Source organism: Rutilus rutilus (assembly GCF_951802725.1).
Source record: "Rutilus rutilus genome assembly, chromosome: 21".
In the NCBI taxonomy this organism is placed as follows: Eukaryota; Metazoa; Chordata; class Actinopteri; order Cypriniformes; family Leuciscidae; genus Rutilus; species Rutilus rutilus.
This window is the reverse complement of record NC_140226.1, coordinates 17752915-17767693: the sequence shown is the minus strand read 5'-3', so window position 1 is coordinate 17767693 and position 14779 is coordinate 17752915. Positions and strand designations below refer to the sequence as shown.

Sequence of the window (14779 nt, the reverse complement as noted above, 5' to 3'; positions counted from 1 at the left end):
ATTAAATAAAGCACATAAACAGTACCTGAGATTATCATTACCACACTTTGTGTTTGTTGTTCCAGCCGCGACGTCGCAGAAAAATAGAAACCGTTTCTAAATTAGAAACGTCGCGTGTCGCCGTCGCGCCTGGTTAGGACAAAAACTGATTGACATGGAAAAGATACCTTTTATCGCGTGTCGCTAAGACACGGTGTGACGGACTAGAATTATTCTTGATCTAGAATTATTTCCAAACAGTTATAATTATACCAAACTTAACTTGCCCCAGATATGATCATCCTAGTGCAAACTGCCTCCTTCCATCCTAGAATTAAAATCGAAAAGGCATCTTGTTTCTATTATGTTGCATTACTGTAGACTGTATTTTAAATCAATTTATATATTTAGTTTAGTCTTATTCATTTTTTAAGCTATTCCACAGACCCCTGGCACTCCTTTGTGGACCCCTTGGGATCCCCGAACCCAAGTTTGAAAATCCCCGATTTATGGAGTTCATACAGGAATCCAAGTCGCTGTGCTCTCAGGCCCATGCAACTGTATTTCATGGCTTCCACTGTCCGTCGATACCCATCATTTGCTCCCAAAGATAGGCAAGTTACAAGGCAAGTTATGTTCACAGACAAGGAAACTCATATTTTGTAAATGCTATACAGATTAGAAAATGAAGTGCCCTTTCTAAAAATCTCAATACAACATTCTATGAGTAAACCTGAGTAATATATTGTGACATTCGGACTGCCCAAGCCCTGCAGGCCTAAGTGTTGCGACACCTGCTGGTGCCAAGAACAAACAGCAGCAAGTTTGTACAGTTGAAAGACGTGACTGGAGCAAACACAAGCCAGACCACATCCTGCTGTCTCATTCTATGCCCTTCTTGTGAACTTTGTGTAATCGCACTTTCTCAATACTGGAAGCAAAGTTTTCAACAGACTCAGGTTTTTTTTTATGGCATTTCATATAAACATATTTAATACATTTAATAGTAAAGAACATGGCCTCATCAAACAGCAAGTTAATAAATATCTGAGAAAAATACATGGACATGACTGCAACAGCTCAGGTCTGTTCTTACCAACAGAAAAAAAATGTTTGTTTTTTTCCTCCCTCTGAGAGTAGATATTTAATAAGAAGTATATGATTTGTTTAAACATATGGAATATATTAAACCGATCTAAAAGCTACAAAAATAATTAAACAAGATACAAATGAAATAACTTCATTTTTTTTGATCAGTTATGTAGTTAACCCTGACTGATATGATTCTGACATGCTGTAAACACCCAGACCAGTACATACACTTTACCCTCACACATAGCTTAACATCCTAATAAGAAACATTCATAAAGTCAGAGGTATGTATAAAAACTCACATTTTCAATAAGTTCAATGACAAAATGGCAAATACAATCAACGTAGATATTTTTTTTCCCAGAGAATTAAAACCAGTCAGTGCTTTACTGGGTTGTGGAGTGTTACAACGTTGTGAGTGTCTGTGTTTTCAGCACGTTCCGTGCTTACGGAGTGACTCTATGCACTGGAAAGTGGCGCCGAGGGCCCAGCTAGTCTCCACATTATTTATTTGTCTTGCCAGCTGAAATTTAAACAGAATGATACGGTTAAAGTAAATCACAGTTCGCCCATGAGTCATGGCATTTGTTCTTCAAAATATTACAGATAAATCACACACTGCTGTAGTTGACCAATTATGTGTGTTGCAATCTGTGTACAAAAGTCACCACACAGTCAATCCTATTAAGTCAGGAATCATAAATCAAGAGTAGCACACCTTCAGCTCTTTATCAGGCGGGAAGTCAAGCTCCTGAAGTAGTACAGAGATGTAGGTCAGATCCAAACACAGGAACGGAGTCTCATTTATTCCCCCGGCTGACATGTTATTGCACACTGCACCACAAAGAAGAGATTCATTTTTTGTTGAGTTAAGGTAAACTAAGTGAATTTTAAAAAAAATCCAATATTAGAGCAATAATGACATCCTGATAACTTATACCTGCCACAATAAGTTGGTAAGATTTTTTGTTTGTTTTTGAAAGAAGTCATTAGCTCTCACCAAGGCTGCATTTATTTGATCAAAATAGAGTGAAAAACAGTATTTTGAATGGTAGTGCACTTAATTAAGAGTTACTTGCACAAATATAATCAGACTAATACAACCATATCCAAACACTCACCTTTTTTGGCTCCTTCAATGTAATCACTGACTTTGACAGTTCCCCCTTTGCTTTCATCTGAGACAGAGACAAACTATTTGTATATGACTCATTTGCTACTCTTAAATCTTAGAAAAAAGAGACAATGTTTGAATCAGATCAAATGACAGCAATCAGACTAATCTCTCACCAATGAGGCCCAGATCCACAGCCCTGTCGTAGTAGTAAGAGAATGCGTAGAAGTCTATGTCTGTTACTTCCTCTGTTTTTCTCACCCGTTTGTAGATCATCTTTTCCACTTTTTTAAGGCAAGACTCATAGATGGGCTCCCCTGGAACAGAGCACATACAGTGATTCAAAGAAAACACACACAGGTTCACTCTGTTTATTATATATGTTACACACATCCACATTATATATAATTTTTTTTTATAAGATCCTATATATGATAAAATTCTGGGGAGTAATTAAACACCCCCCTGTGGTGAAGTTTTTCAAGTTTTTAATGTTGTCTATGTGGTGTTTTTTTATATGCTTTAAGACAAACCATGTGCAAATTCATGTCAACACCATTGCAGAGTATGTCTCAAAAACACGGTTTAAAATCGCTGGTGTTTCTAACGTCACAAACTACCTTGTAACCAATCACGTCAACGTGCCAGTGGGCTTAAGCATATCATCATTACTATGCTCTGAAGCAGGGGAGTCTCAAGAGAAGCCAGGTTATCCTGCTATATTTTTGTTGATTTGAAAAATCGGGTAGATTTATATTTATATTATGATGTTATGATGAACTATATGCCTTTCTCCATATGGAGACCATAGTGGAGACGGGGCAGTGATTAAAGAGGGGGGATTTTAAAGGTTAAATAAATACAAAAACCTAACCCATACAGACAACATATTTCATACCTGCTTTCTGGCCTTTCACAGTATAGAGTACTTCTGCATGCTCCCACTGTCCAGAGTAATCTGAGGCTAGACATGGACTAATCAGCTCTTGGGGTCCTGCTACTGAAGAAGAAGTAGAAGCAGAAGAAGAAGAAGGATTTATTTATGCATATTAGCGTTTTTACTGCCACTATGTGGAGTAACTGTGACACTGCTGAGGAAGACAAATCCAAACATGAGTTCTGCAGTGCCACCTGGTGGCCAAACATAAAAGCACGTTTACACAAATACATGCATGTCTTGCTCATAATAACCTTAAAACCCACTCTGAGAGAAGCGGGATACACTCATACAACGGACAAAACTATAAACAAAGAAATCTGATTACATCTGTAGTGTACTAAATGTAAATCTCAGCAGTAAACTGCATGTAGAAGCTATTGCATTGATGGCAGTTTCTCTCTTTGGCCTCAACTAAATCAGTGCAACAGCTGGCCACCAAGGAATTAATCTTCAGTGCGTTATTAAGAGATTAGATAATGGCTTATTTATCTAGTGAATGAGGTCTTTAAAAGCAAGAGATGAAGAGAGATTGTAGACCACATACAAGGCTGTCCTTCAAACCCTCCCAACACAGCAAGTCTGGCTGACATCAAGCCCAGGCCAAGGTAACTGCAAAGACCAGAGACATTAAAGGGATGAATATGCAAGATACAAAAAAATACAAATACACTACTGATCAAAAATGTAGGGTTTTAAATAAAACCTTTCTATTCATCAAAGAATCCTGAACAAATGTATCATAGCTTCCACAAAAACACTAAGCAGCTCAACATTGATAATAATAAGAAATGTTTCTTGAGCAGAAAATCATCATATTAGAATGATTTCTGAAGGATCATGTGACACTGAAGACTGGATGAATGATGCTGAAAATTCAGCTTTGCATCACAGGAATAAATTACATCTTAAAATATATTAAAATAGAAAAGAGTTATTTTAAATCGTAATAATATTTTACAATATTGCTGTTTTTACTGTATTTTGGTCAAATAAATGCAGCTCTGGTGAACAGAGGCTTCTTTTAAAAGCATTTGAAAAGTCTTACTGACCCTAAACTTTTGAACGGTAACGTATATATACGTATTTTATAACATTTAACTATAAATCACAAATATTATGAGATTGCATACTTTGGAGCAAGAGTCATACACCATAAGTGATTCCTCATCCAACACTATCTTGCCATTTAAACATCAATGAGCAAAGAGTCTGTTTGGTTGGCCTCTGCTGGAGGGTTTGTTGCGTCAAATCTCCTGCAGTGAATAACTAGTAATTCTAGTAATCTGGAGATGAGTCCCACGATGGGATTGTAATTGGAGGCTTGTGTGATTACACTCTAATCAGGAGAGCGAGGCGAGGCAAACACACACGGCCTCATAAACACTTGTCATGTACTAATCATTGAGCTAACATAACCTAGAAAGCCCTGGACAACCCTGACCAAGCACAGCAACCAACGGGTGGTGGTGTCAAACATCGGGCAGAGCTTTGATCCTGGTGCTAGAAGACTGCAAGTCATGTAACATCACTGTTGGACTGAAAAGTTTTTCTGAAGGGGTCCTATAATGCTTTCCCACTTTTTCAACTTTAGTGTGTAATGTTGCTGTTTGAGCATAAAAAAGATCTGCAAGGTTACAAAGCTCAAAATCCACTCTAAAGAGAGATACAAGAGCTCGTTTGGACTGCAACACGATTTTTCCGGATCTTATGAAGTCATAATGTTACTCATTTAAATAATCCCCGCCCACAGAATACGCAAAAAGGGTTTGGCCTTCCTAAGGCTGGTGGTTAAAGTGTATTTTAAAAACTGTTCCTGAACATTATAATCCCAATTTTTATCTGTGCACTGCACATTTTATGGTGAACAGCTTGTTTTCTGTTGCTTTGGTTAACTCTCGCTTTTGTAGGACGGTGACGGTGTACATGTGTATTGATAGATTACTGTTTTTATTAGCTTAGTTTTCTGACAAATATCACGATTAAATGGTGGATAACATCGTATCTATAATGTATAAGAAAATTACTAAAAACATACCACTTTGAAATCTGTCCATGAAATCAGTTCTGCACGATCCTCTTGTTGTTAACATTGTCAGGGTCTGAATCGGGCTCAAATTGGTTTGAAATTGATGCCATCCTTATTCATTTTTACACTAGAGAAGAACTCTCAGTTATGGAGGGGAGGGACATTTCCCAAACACGCGCTAAACGGTGCCAATCACAAAACACTGGGAAAGATAACCAATCACAGCACATTTGGTATTTCGGAAGGAGGGGCTTAATCGAAATTGCCGTGTTCGAGCCAATAATGTAAATTATGTGAAAAATAATGCATTATTTAAACAATCAAGCATGAAAGCATATTCTAGTACACCCCCCAAAAAAATTCAAGACTTCGTAAAAGTGCATAATAGGACCCCTTTAAACAGTAATATGCTGAAACTATCACTATAACTTAAAATGGATGTACTAAAGACTTGCATGAGGATATTGGATATTTAATTGTTCGTGCTCATTTTCTATATTTTTACATTTAATATTACCATCCTCTAAAAATCATTAAAAACAGTTTAACAACTTATTGTAAAAAGAAAAAAAAGTAATCTTCAACCAATCTAAAAATGGATATCCATTTTTCATGCTGTGCGTTATAATGTTGTGATGCCTAAAATTTACTTGCAGCATTTAAAATAGTTGATTTCTGTCGTTAATCTTTCATGTTTTATTTATTTTTTACAAAATAGTATATCATTTTAAAATTTGCCATTTATGAGTATCAGCCAGAAATAATATTTTTTCTCAGATTGCTCAGTGAGAATGTGTACAAGTAAAATAAAAGAAGAAAGAAAATGCCATTCTTTTTTTACACGTGTTAAAAGATTTTACAGAAGGATCTCTTCTATAGAATTCAACAGCATAATATATTGCTTTATTCGCTACATTCTTTACCACTTTAACTTATGCCCTGCCCCCCTTTACCTGTGTGAGTAGAGGGCATGACTGATGTTGAACATCTGAAACGATGTCACATAATCAATGGGTGAGGTCTGGATGGTTTTCTGTACAGGAACGAAACACAAACAAGCAAATATTGATGTATAAAGGTAGCATTCCTATCTTCTTGAGCAGGAATCTGGTAGAATGACAAATGTTACAATTCTAGTTTGTACTAGTCTCATCACTGCAATTTTTTGTCCAGTATACTTTTTTAAAACAACATTAGTCAGCAACTGCCTAGCGTAGCAGTTTGAAGTCCAGACTATAACAACATCTGTCAGCAACTTCAAGTAAGCTGCAATCTGTAGAGCAGTTCCTCTCCGAGCTCATGTTTGGAACTAGAGCTCTCGGAGAAACTGTGTAATGACATAATAAATTGGTCCTCAATCCAAACCGCCTGTACAGGACCTGACCTAGTTCAAGAGAAAGAATCTCTCTAACTCTCTCCGTCCAATGTACAACAACCTACATTTACAAGGCCTATGGGATTAACAGGACATTTGCGGATTAATGCATGGGATGGGAGAACATCACGGAAGTTTGTTAAGAGAGACATGACTTCATTAACATGGGTATACAGATATTTGTGTGTATATATATATATATATGCATGTACACGGCTCACTTCATCCTGTAGAGCAAAGGTGATCTGGGTCGAGCCTCCTCCTAAATCCAGCATGCCTACTGTACGAGTCTCAGTGCCATGAAGACTACCTGTGAAGGAGAGACTTTTAAAAACACTGACTAATCATTCTAAAGAACAAACCAAACATTTTCAAGTAAAAGTAAAGAAGTTTGCACGTGGGCAGGGTGACTGTTGAAAGGTATAAAATAATCATATTTGTGTCCAGATTAATCTTTGTTATTGTTCTGTTGATGTTCATTGATTAAATTGTCGTGACATACAGTATAACATGACTACTAAAATTGCTTACCTATTAAAAAGTTTATGGTAATCCAAGCTGACATGCCTGTGTAAATACAAATGTGCATTAATTGTTAGCGCAATAAAAAAAAAAAAAAAACTTTCTCACAGTCCTACTAAAGCAAAAAACATTTCAGGCAGAAAAATACATTAATCATTTATCACCCACACACACTTACATATTTATGGTCGGACCAGTCGCAGTGGATATAATACAGAGAAAGATGGATCATTATTCTTAACACAAAAGAGCTACTTCTAAGAATAAACTGTGGAATAAAGAGAATAAGAATAAACTCCTGCAGGTACTGTATGCAGATCCATCCGACAGATCCCAACATCAGAAACGAGCAGTTGTTATTTAACAAGATCTGAATTTTCAGCTTTATTACTTCAGTCTTTAGCGTAACATGATCCTTCAGAAATCATTCTAATATGGTGATTTGGTGCTAAAAGGGATACCTCACCCGAAAATTTTAATTCTGTCATAATTTACTCCCTCAAGTTGTTCCAAACCAGTATGTGATTCATTCTTCTGTTGAACTAAAAAGTGATTCATTCTTCTGTTGAACTTCCTCATATTTTGAAGAATGTTAGTAACTAGACAGTTGGCAGTAGCCATTGAGCCACAGTAGGAAAAAAAAAAATACTACAGCTGCTTAATATTTTTTGTGGAAACTGTGCTATTCTTCTCAGGATTCTTTGATGAACAGCTTTATCTGAAATAGTCTAATATTAATTAACATTATAAATGTCTTTACTGCCATCAATTTAATGTGTCCATGCTGAGTACTGACCCAAAACCTTTGAACAGTACTGTAAATTGTATGCTGGTGGATTCCGTACATTTAGAGAGTTTAGCATTAAAATATAGTCATGGTCCGGCCAGATCACAAAGACTTTGGCGAGTGAGTGCATCATTGGATCTTTGTGCTAAAACTCTTATAAACTGTATGTTTGTTTTGAATGTAGGTTGCTTCTTAACAAAGTAAGGGGCTTTAGCTCTCAGAAATAACCAAACTCACTTAGTATCTATAAACTCCATCCCGTTCCCTCACATATACCACTTTGGCACAGCATTAACAATAAGTCTGTATGATTTGCTGTGATGGACTAATCTGGTTGGGTAAGCTTGTGTGTCCAGGAGAGTTTAGACTCACGCTGATAATGAGACTGAGATTATCCAGTTACGGGACCTGCAGAGTTTAAGCATTAATTTTACAAAATTTCAAACACAAATTGCTACCCATTAAGCAAAGACAACTTGTATAATCAACAAAAAAGCAGTATTAACCTGGCTTTTGCTAAACACTGTTTGCCCATGCTAGTTTTGTTCCTTTAAAAGCAATTTACTGCCTAGCAAATTAATGGCCGCTAATCTGTTTGCTGAGATTATAGTGCACATGGGACATTATCCTCTGGGCTCATTATTACTTGTGTGAACTATTTTAAAGGATTGGATTAAAGTCCCATATACGCATTATCTATCGTTAATATACACACACAGCTCAAGCCATTACTGAAGAAAATTTCAATTTACAATTTATATCTTTATGCCAGAAGCGCAAATGCTTGACCGCAGTGGCCAGAAGCTTTTGACGAGCTGGAGATGTACAGTAACATCTGCCGGTTTCACATTCCAGACGGACAGACTCCTGCATGGATCATAGCTCAGCAAAACACTGCAACTTTACAATCATAGAAACGAGAACTCATCTGTTAGAACTTTCAAGATGTGCTTCCTCAGTTTTCCTATAATGTTAAAAAAATAACCCTAAAATGTTCAAAGTAGCTTGTCAAACAAAACCCAGTTGATTTGTTAGCTGAGACTGTGAAGTCACGTTTTTGACGACAAAAGTACATTAAGGTTGTTTGGTTGTTTATTTGCTATTTAAATAATTATTGAAAAAAATCGGACCCTCATACCGTAATCAAAGAACCCTGTTGTTAAATTAATTAGATGCTAAAAAGTAGGGCAAAGAAGTAATTGACAAGGTACCTTCGTCTGTGCCATCCATGATTGACACACTGTCCGGTCTATAGAAGAACAAGGATTCGCTAAACACATCCCTCACCTGCAGCAGAGAGATTTCAGGTTTAGCATGTCAAGACATGGTTAGGAAATACTGAGATGCCAGGCTGAAGAACAAGAAATGCCAGAAGACAGCCCTCATCTCTACAACCTTACTAAACCTTTAGTGTATTAAAAAAATAAAACTTTTACAGTAACTTTGTACTGCATGTCTAATATCACTCCTTAAAATTGTGTTGAAGTATTCCTCATTTATAAAGACAACATCTGCTAAATTAACAAATGTAAATGAAACAGAAATTTTATGATTTAGTAACCGAATACATTTAGTTAACTCAAAGCGCTAGCCCTGCGTACTAGCTGTAAGAGGCTATAGAGATTTTTCTATGGGGTTCTATAATGTTTATTTATTTATATATACTGGATATATACTGGAATTTCCAACTTCGATACGATACCATGAAAAATATTGATATTCGATACCATTTTCAATACCACGGGAAAAAACTTCCATATATACCAGCATATAGATCATTTGTTATTTAAACTAATTCAATTAAAGTTACAAAACAAGATCAGCGAGTGATTTTCTCTGTCTTTTGTTCTTTGATTAACATGACAGACAGTAGCAGGTTTATTAGACTGCTGTCACTTTAAGAGCTCAGGCATGGATCCAATATACTGTTAGTGTTACTGTTGACCTTTAATCACAATAAGCCACGAAAAATGAGACGGGATCTGTTTGAGGGCGGCTTTATGAGAGTGCTATCAGTGGTGAGCGTTCTTTTGGTGAGAGCGCGAAACCTGTGGGAACGAGTAAAATTACGCTTAATACAAGCACTATTCAATCGGAGGGAATGAGATGAGTGAGTGACAGGAGGAGGGTGTGTGTCAATTCGCCGTCGGAGAGAAGATAGAGAGAATGCGCAGCTGGCATCAGTGTATCGATACTGCAGAAAAGAAGAATTGGAACCATTTCAGATATTTCAGTATCGGTACATCTCAAAGTATTGATATTTTTGACAACACTAGCCTCCGGTAAACATAACTTGACGATAATTGAATGTTTTGTTCTACAACGTAAACTGCACACTTACACTACAAGCGTTCTTATCTAGTGACTTATTAGAAACATTGTAGAGCAAAATGTTCAAGTATCGTCAAGTTATGTTTACCACAGACCTTATTTTATTCATAAATTGAAAAACCCCATAGGAAAATCTTGTGGGAACCACTGGCGAATCTGTCTTCTGGGTTTTGACGTCATTCCTGCACCACTCTATACAGTGAAAGTCTGTTTGGCGACTGATGGATCTCTGACCTTGTCCAGCAGGATGGTGGCCTTCTCACCAGGCAGCAGTCTGAGCCCTGCCGTGGCTCTGAGCATAAGAGGGGAAGAACTCCATAACGTTTCAGGAACCGTGTCTTTAGCAACCTTTAACAGTCCCAACAGCCCCTCCTTACTCTGTAAAACAACAGCACTGGCTACATTAACATGACCATCAAACTGTAGACGGAAAAGATATACTATGACAAAACTTTTGCAAAGGCACTTGCGAAGGGTTAAAAAATATAAAACTTGATCACATTTTACTGGTTACCTTTTCTGGGTCATCAGCATATGCAGACAGTCCAGGTTTTATAGCTCTAAATGTCTCGTGGGCTAATTTTGGAGCTTCTGTTAACACACAAAGACAAACGTTAGCTTTTAAAACAGTGAAATATCATAACATAGATTTAAAAATATATTTACACACTAACTTTTTTTTTTTTTTTTAAGAAATTAATACTTTTAATCAGAAAGGATGCATTAAATTGATCAAGTGGCAGTAAAAAAATCAAATCAAAAAAATCAAAAAAGTCTTCAGAAGCCTGAAAAATCATGATTTACGTGTTTTCTGAAGGATCATGTGACACTGGAGTAATGGCTGCTGAAACTTCAGCTGTGCCATCAGAGGAATAAATTACATTTGAAAATGTATTAAATATAAAACTGTTATTTTAAACTGTAATAATGTTTAAGAATATTAGTGTATATTCAAATAAATGCAGCCTTGGTGAACATTTCACCAACCCCAAACTTTTGAACGGTAGAGTATATGAAATAAAATTCATAAAAGGATATGGGTAACACCGATTAACTGCAGTAGTAGGGTTCCACATGGCTTATATCAAAGTTTGCATAATAAATGATATAAACAAATGTTTCAGCCACTGATCAAATCTAACCATACTCTTCGGTGTGACCTTTGACCCATCAGGCTTAGCTAGGATGTGTGTGCATGAGAGAGCGTGCCTGATAGCATAGACTACTTGATGTCCATTATAATATGACAATCATAGGTTTAACAATAAAGGCTAAAGCAGCACTTAACTGATTTAGCTCAGAATTGGGATGCAATAACTAAGCCATTGGACGATCAGGGCTGCGCTAGGCAGTAAACCTAATATCTGTGGATAACACCCACACAGTCAACATACCCCTGGTTTTACTATAGTAACACTATGGTATTTTGGCGGTAAGGTTGTAGATTTAAAATAAATAAATAATTAGGAAGTGTGCATTTCAGTGTTCTAGTAGGCTACGAGTTTTCAAGTTTTATATAAATAATTACAGTGATCTAACAAGAAGCCCTTACATTTTTTTACCACAGTAACCATAATTTTCAACAAAACACCATGGCCATATTTATTGGCACTACTACAAAATCATAATTTATTAACATTAACATCAAATAATATTTATTAGATGTATTGTAATATCTTTGACATTTACCTTTTATCAATAACTTTAGTAACTATGGTATTTTAGAGCAAAATAAGTTTGCCACAGTGTTATTTTAGTATTATTTAAAAACTATTTTAGTATATATTTATTTTTTAAATTAATTTTTAATAAAATTATTTTTTTATTATTATTTTTTATTTCTTAATATAACTTTAATTTATTTCAGCTTTGTATCAATTGACAAAAACAACACTGCTTTCTTGTCTGTTGTACATAAATATTTAAAGACTGATTTTTTTTTTACGTCATTGTTATAAAAAAAGCTTTTGTTATGTGGTCTTATTTGCAGTGTGTTGCTTTGACCCTTTTAGAGAGCCTTAATGCCCTTAATTTGAACTTTTCGATTATTAGTCTTTGAGTGGACTCAAATACCTCTTAAATTTGAACATACCATTTGGCTCCATCTGAAATTTGAAGATGTGAATCCTGGTTCCAGTGCTTCCAGCATCAAACATAATACCATACTGGAAATTTCCACTGACCACCTGAGATGAGGTTGGATGTTTAAGGGTATCCATCCTATACTGGGGCAGCTGGTCAGATACCGGTGGCTTGGAGTCATCATAATGGCGTTTGACGTAGGTGAGGTAGACCACCAGGCATCCCACAAACATAAAGATGAAAGCTAACTTTGGGAACCTCATAATGGCAGACAGAGGTACATGATGTGGAGTCAATTTCCCAATGCAGAAGGCTCAAAAGCTCTCTCCACTACCTACAGAAAAAAAACACACACCAAAAAAATATCATATAAAAAAGGAGTTGAGAAGTATGAAATATCACAGATCCAAGTGAATACAAAGTCATTAGTTTCATTTTTAATGAGAAGCTATGACTAACAAAGCTAACAAAGATTTACAGATTTAACATAGCCAAGACATACAGTATTAACCTGTTCTAACTCAAACCAATACATGAAATAAATTCAAATATAACAAATGATGTCCTTATATTATATAACCCTAACCTAGCAACACCTGAAAAACAAAACAGCTGCTGCAATTAATGTATGCGTTATATGAACAATATGGTTATTTTTTGTCAGCATTGTAAGACTTTCTTACTGTGATGACAGTTTAATATATGGAGTTATTTAGGTAATTAATTTAAGTGAACTCTAGATTTGTCAATACTTATAACACATATTCGAAACATGTTTTGTATCGGTCATGTTGAACAATATTTCGCGATAGGCAAAAAGAATACACACACATTGAGTGGGAAAATACCATAGACAGTATGGAAAATACAAACGAGATGCGCCAAAACACAGTCGAACACTTTGGAACATGGTGAGCATATTAATCTAAAATAGTAACTTTATATAACACTTGTACTTTATTTTAAATTTGTCTCATGTCTCAAGAATAATTTGAGAACAGATAGATAACGTTAAATCTCAGTTATGAAAACAACAATGTCATTATCCGTGTTTCTAAGATCGGTATACCTAGTTCTCTGTAGCAAGATCATATTCCTTCGGATCCGAGTCGTGTTTTCTGTATCGACGAATAGCCATGGTGACATTTTGACATGTTATTCCTTATGAAAAATTGTCAAACTCCTCTGGTCTCGTTTTGATTACGTCAGTAATACAGAATCCTGCAACGTGGAGATGACGTGGAGCGAACACGTACGTCCCGCGTTCCAAAGAGAAGACAGACGCGCCCTCACACAACCAGTAGAACACTTGCTTGCAGACGTGTTATAATGATAAATACTGTTTATGAAAAGACAAAAAATATTCCTCAAGATATTTTTTGTTACGTTCATATCCCTTTGCTAGGCAAATCCATAGTTATATAGATGTTAAATCGGCTTAAATGTTAGGCTACTTTGCTTCCCCCCCTGTAGTCTATTCATGATGGCACGCCCAAAACGAACATTAATAATGTTACTGGAAACATTCCAGTTCGTTTTAATTAGCCTATTTAGTTTCCGTTTAGATTGTAAGCAAATAAATTGTTTACTTATCCTGTAGCCTACTACTTTTTTCTTTGTGATTCCCATTTGAGGCCATTCGTTTTGGGTAAGGAAATTACATGATGGAATTTACTGAAATTAAATCCCTAGGAAAGTAATTGGTTCTGAATAGCAGTATCCAAAAAAATTCACTCACACATGGTTTTGCCTAAAATTTGAATCCTTTGATAATTCATTTAATTTAAGCTGATTCCATCTGAATCAAGTTAAGTAGGCCTAGACAAAGGTCAAAAGACAAAAAAGCATTTGGACATGTAAGCCACATTTAAAATATATGAATTTCCATTGCATTAGAAAACAAAACATCAAACCAAGAGGCATCTGACTGCAAACAAATTATGGCATTAGTCCAAATACATTTTGTCTTCATCTTGAACAGTAGGCATCTATATTTTTATGATTGACATCAGTCAATCTTCTATTTATGAAATGTTTTGCTTGAAAGATATGTTTGTTTTTTGTTATAAGAGCAACAGTTGCAGCACAAGTTTCCATTTTCAAGCCCCATTTCGACTGTTCAATGCTTCCCTCTTAACCTCCTGAGACCCAGAGAGCCAATTACACTTTCATTGTGCTGTTTTCAATATGGCACCAGCTGGTCTCTCCACCGAGGCCCTGTGAGTTTTGTTAAAGTTTACCAGGCTGTGGCAGCTATACATGACCTGTGGCACATCTCCATTCATTACCTTAATTAACCATCATTAGGCCTGCTATATGGGCCAATCTGTGGTTCCCTCCTACACTTTCTCATGCAACATGCGACACCCCCATCTGAGCTTGAATTTCAGCCAATGAGTGACCTATAATGAGAGGTCCCTGCGACGGGGGTCGAGATGGTTTTGATGATATTCATTTGACGCTTTCCATTGAGAGTGTCTGCGAGCACAGTGCAAGCTTGAAAGGACCATATGCTCTCTTTTTACATGAGG

General features: G+C 36.2%; 1 protein-coding gene across 2 annotated transcripts; it reads right to left on the bottom strand.

The window, feature by feature from the left end:
* Positions 1-1089: 1089 nt before the first annotated feature.
* On the bottom strand, positions 1090-13548 carry entpd6 (ectonucleoside triphosphate diphosphohydrolase 6). Of its 2 annotated transcripts, none has more exons than XM_084392672.1 (14): positions 13318-13548; positions 12259-12582; positions 10681-10757; positions 10401-10544; positions 9047-9122; positions 7058-7093; positions 6748-6836; positions 6105-6184; positions 3670-3734; positions 3084-3182; positions 2362-2502; positions 2193-2249; positions 1790-1905; positions 1090-1594 (listed from the first exon to the last, which is right to left on the bottom strand). In XM_084392672.1, the coding sequence occupies exons 2-14, from the start codon at positions 12509-12511 to the stop codon at positions 1502-1504; spliced, it is 1326 nt and encodes a 441-aa protein (XP_084248798.1). In that variant the 5' UTR covers positions 12512-12582; positions 13318-13548; the 3' UTR covers positions 1090-1501. The 2 variants fall into 2 exon arrangements, with proteins under 2 accessions (XP_084248798.1, XP_084248797.1); XM_084392671.1 differs by having other exon boundaries at positions 3084-3185; positions 13318-13516.
* Between the last annotated feature and the right edge of the window lie 1231 nt (positions 13549-14779).

Coding starts and splice junctions, on each gene's coding strand:
- entpd6 (XM_084392671.1), bottom strand. CDS start 12,511: ATGAGGTTCCCAAAGTTAGCTTTCATCTTTATGTTTGTGGGATGCCTG. Junction 9,123..10,400: donor CCACCATCCTGCTGGACAAG/GTCAGAGATCCA, acceptor TCTCTGCTGCAG/GTGAGGGATGTGTTTAGCGA. Junction 2,503..3,083: donor TGTGAAAGGCCAGAAAGCAG/GTATGAAATATG, acceptor GCTCTGTTCCAG/GGGAGCCCATCTATGAGTCT.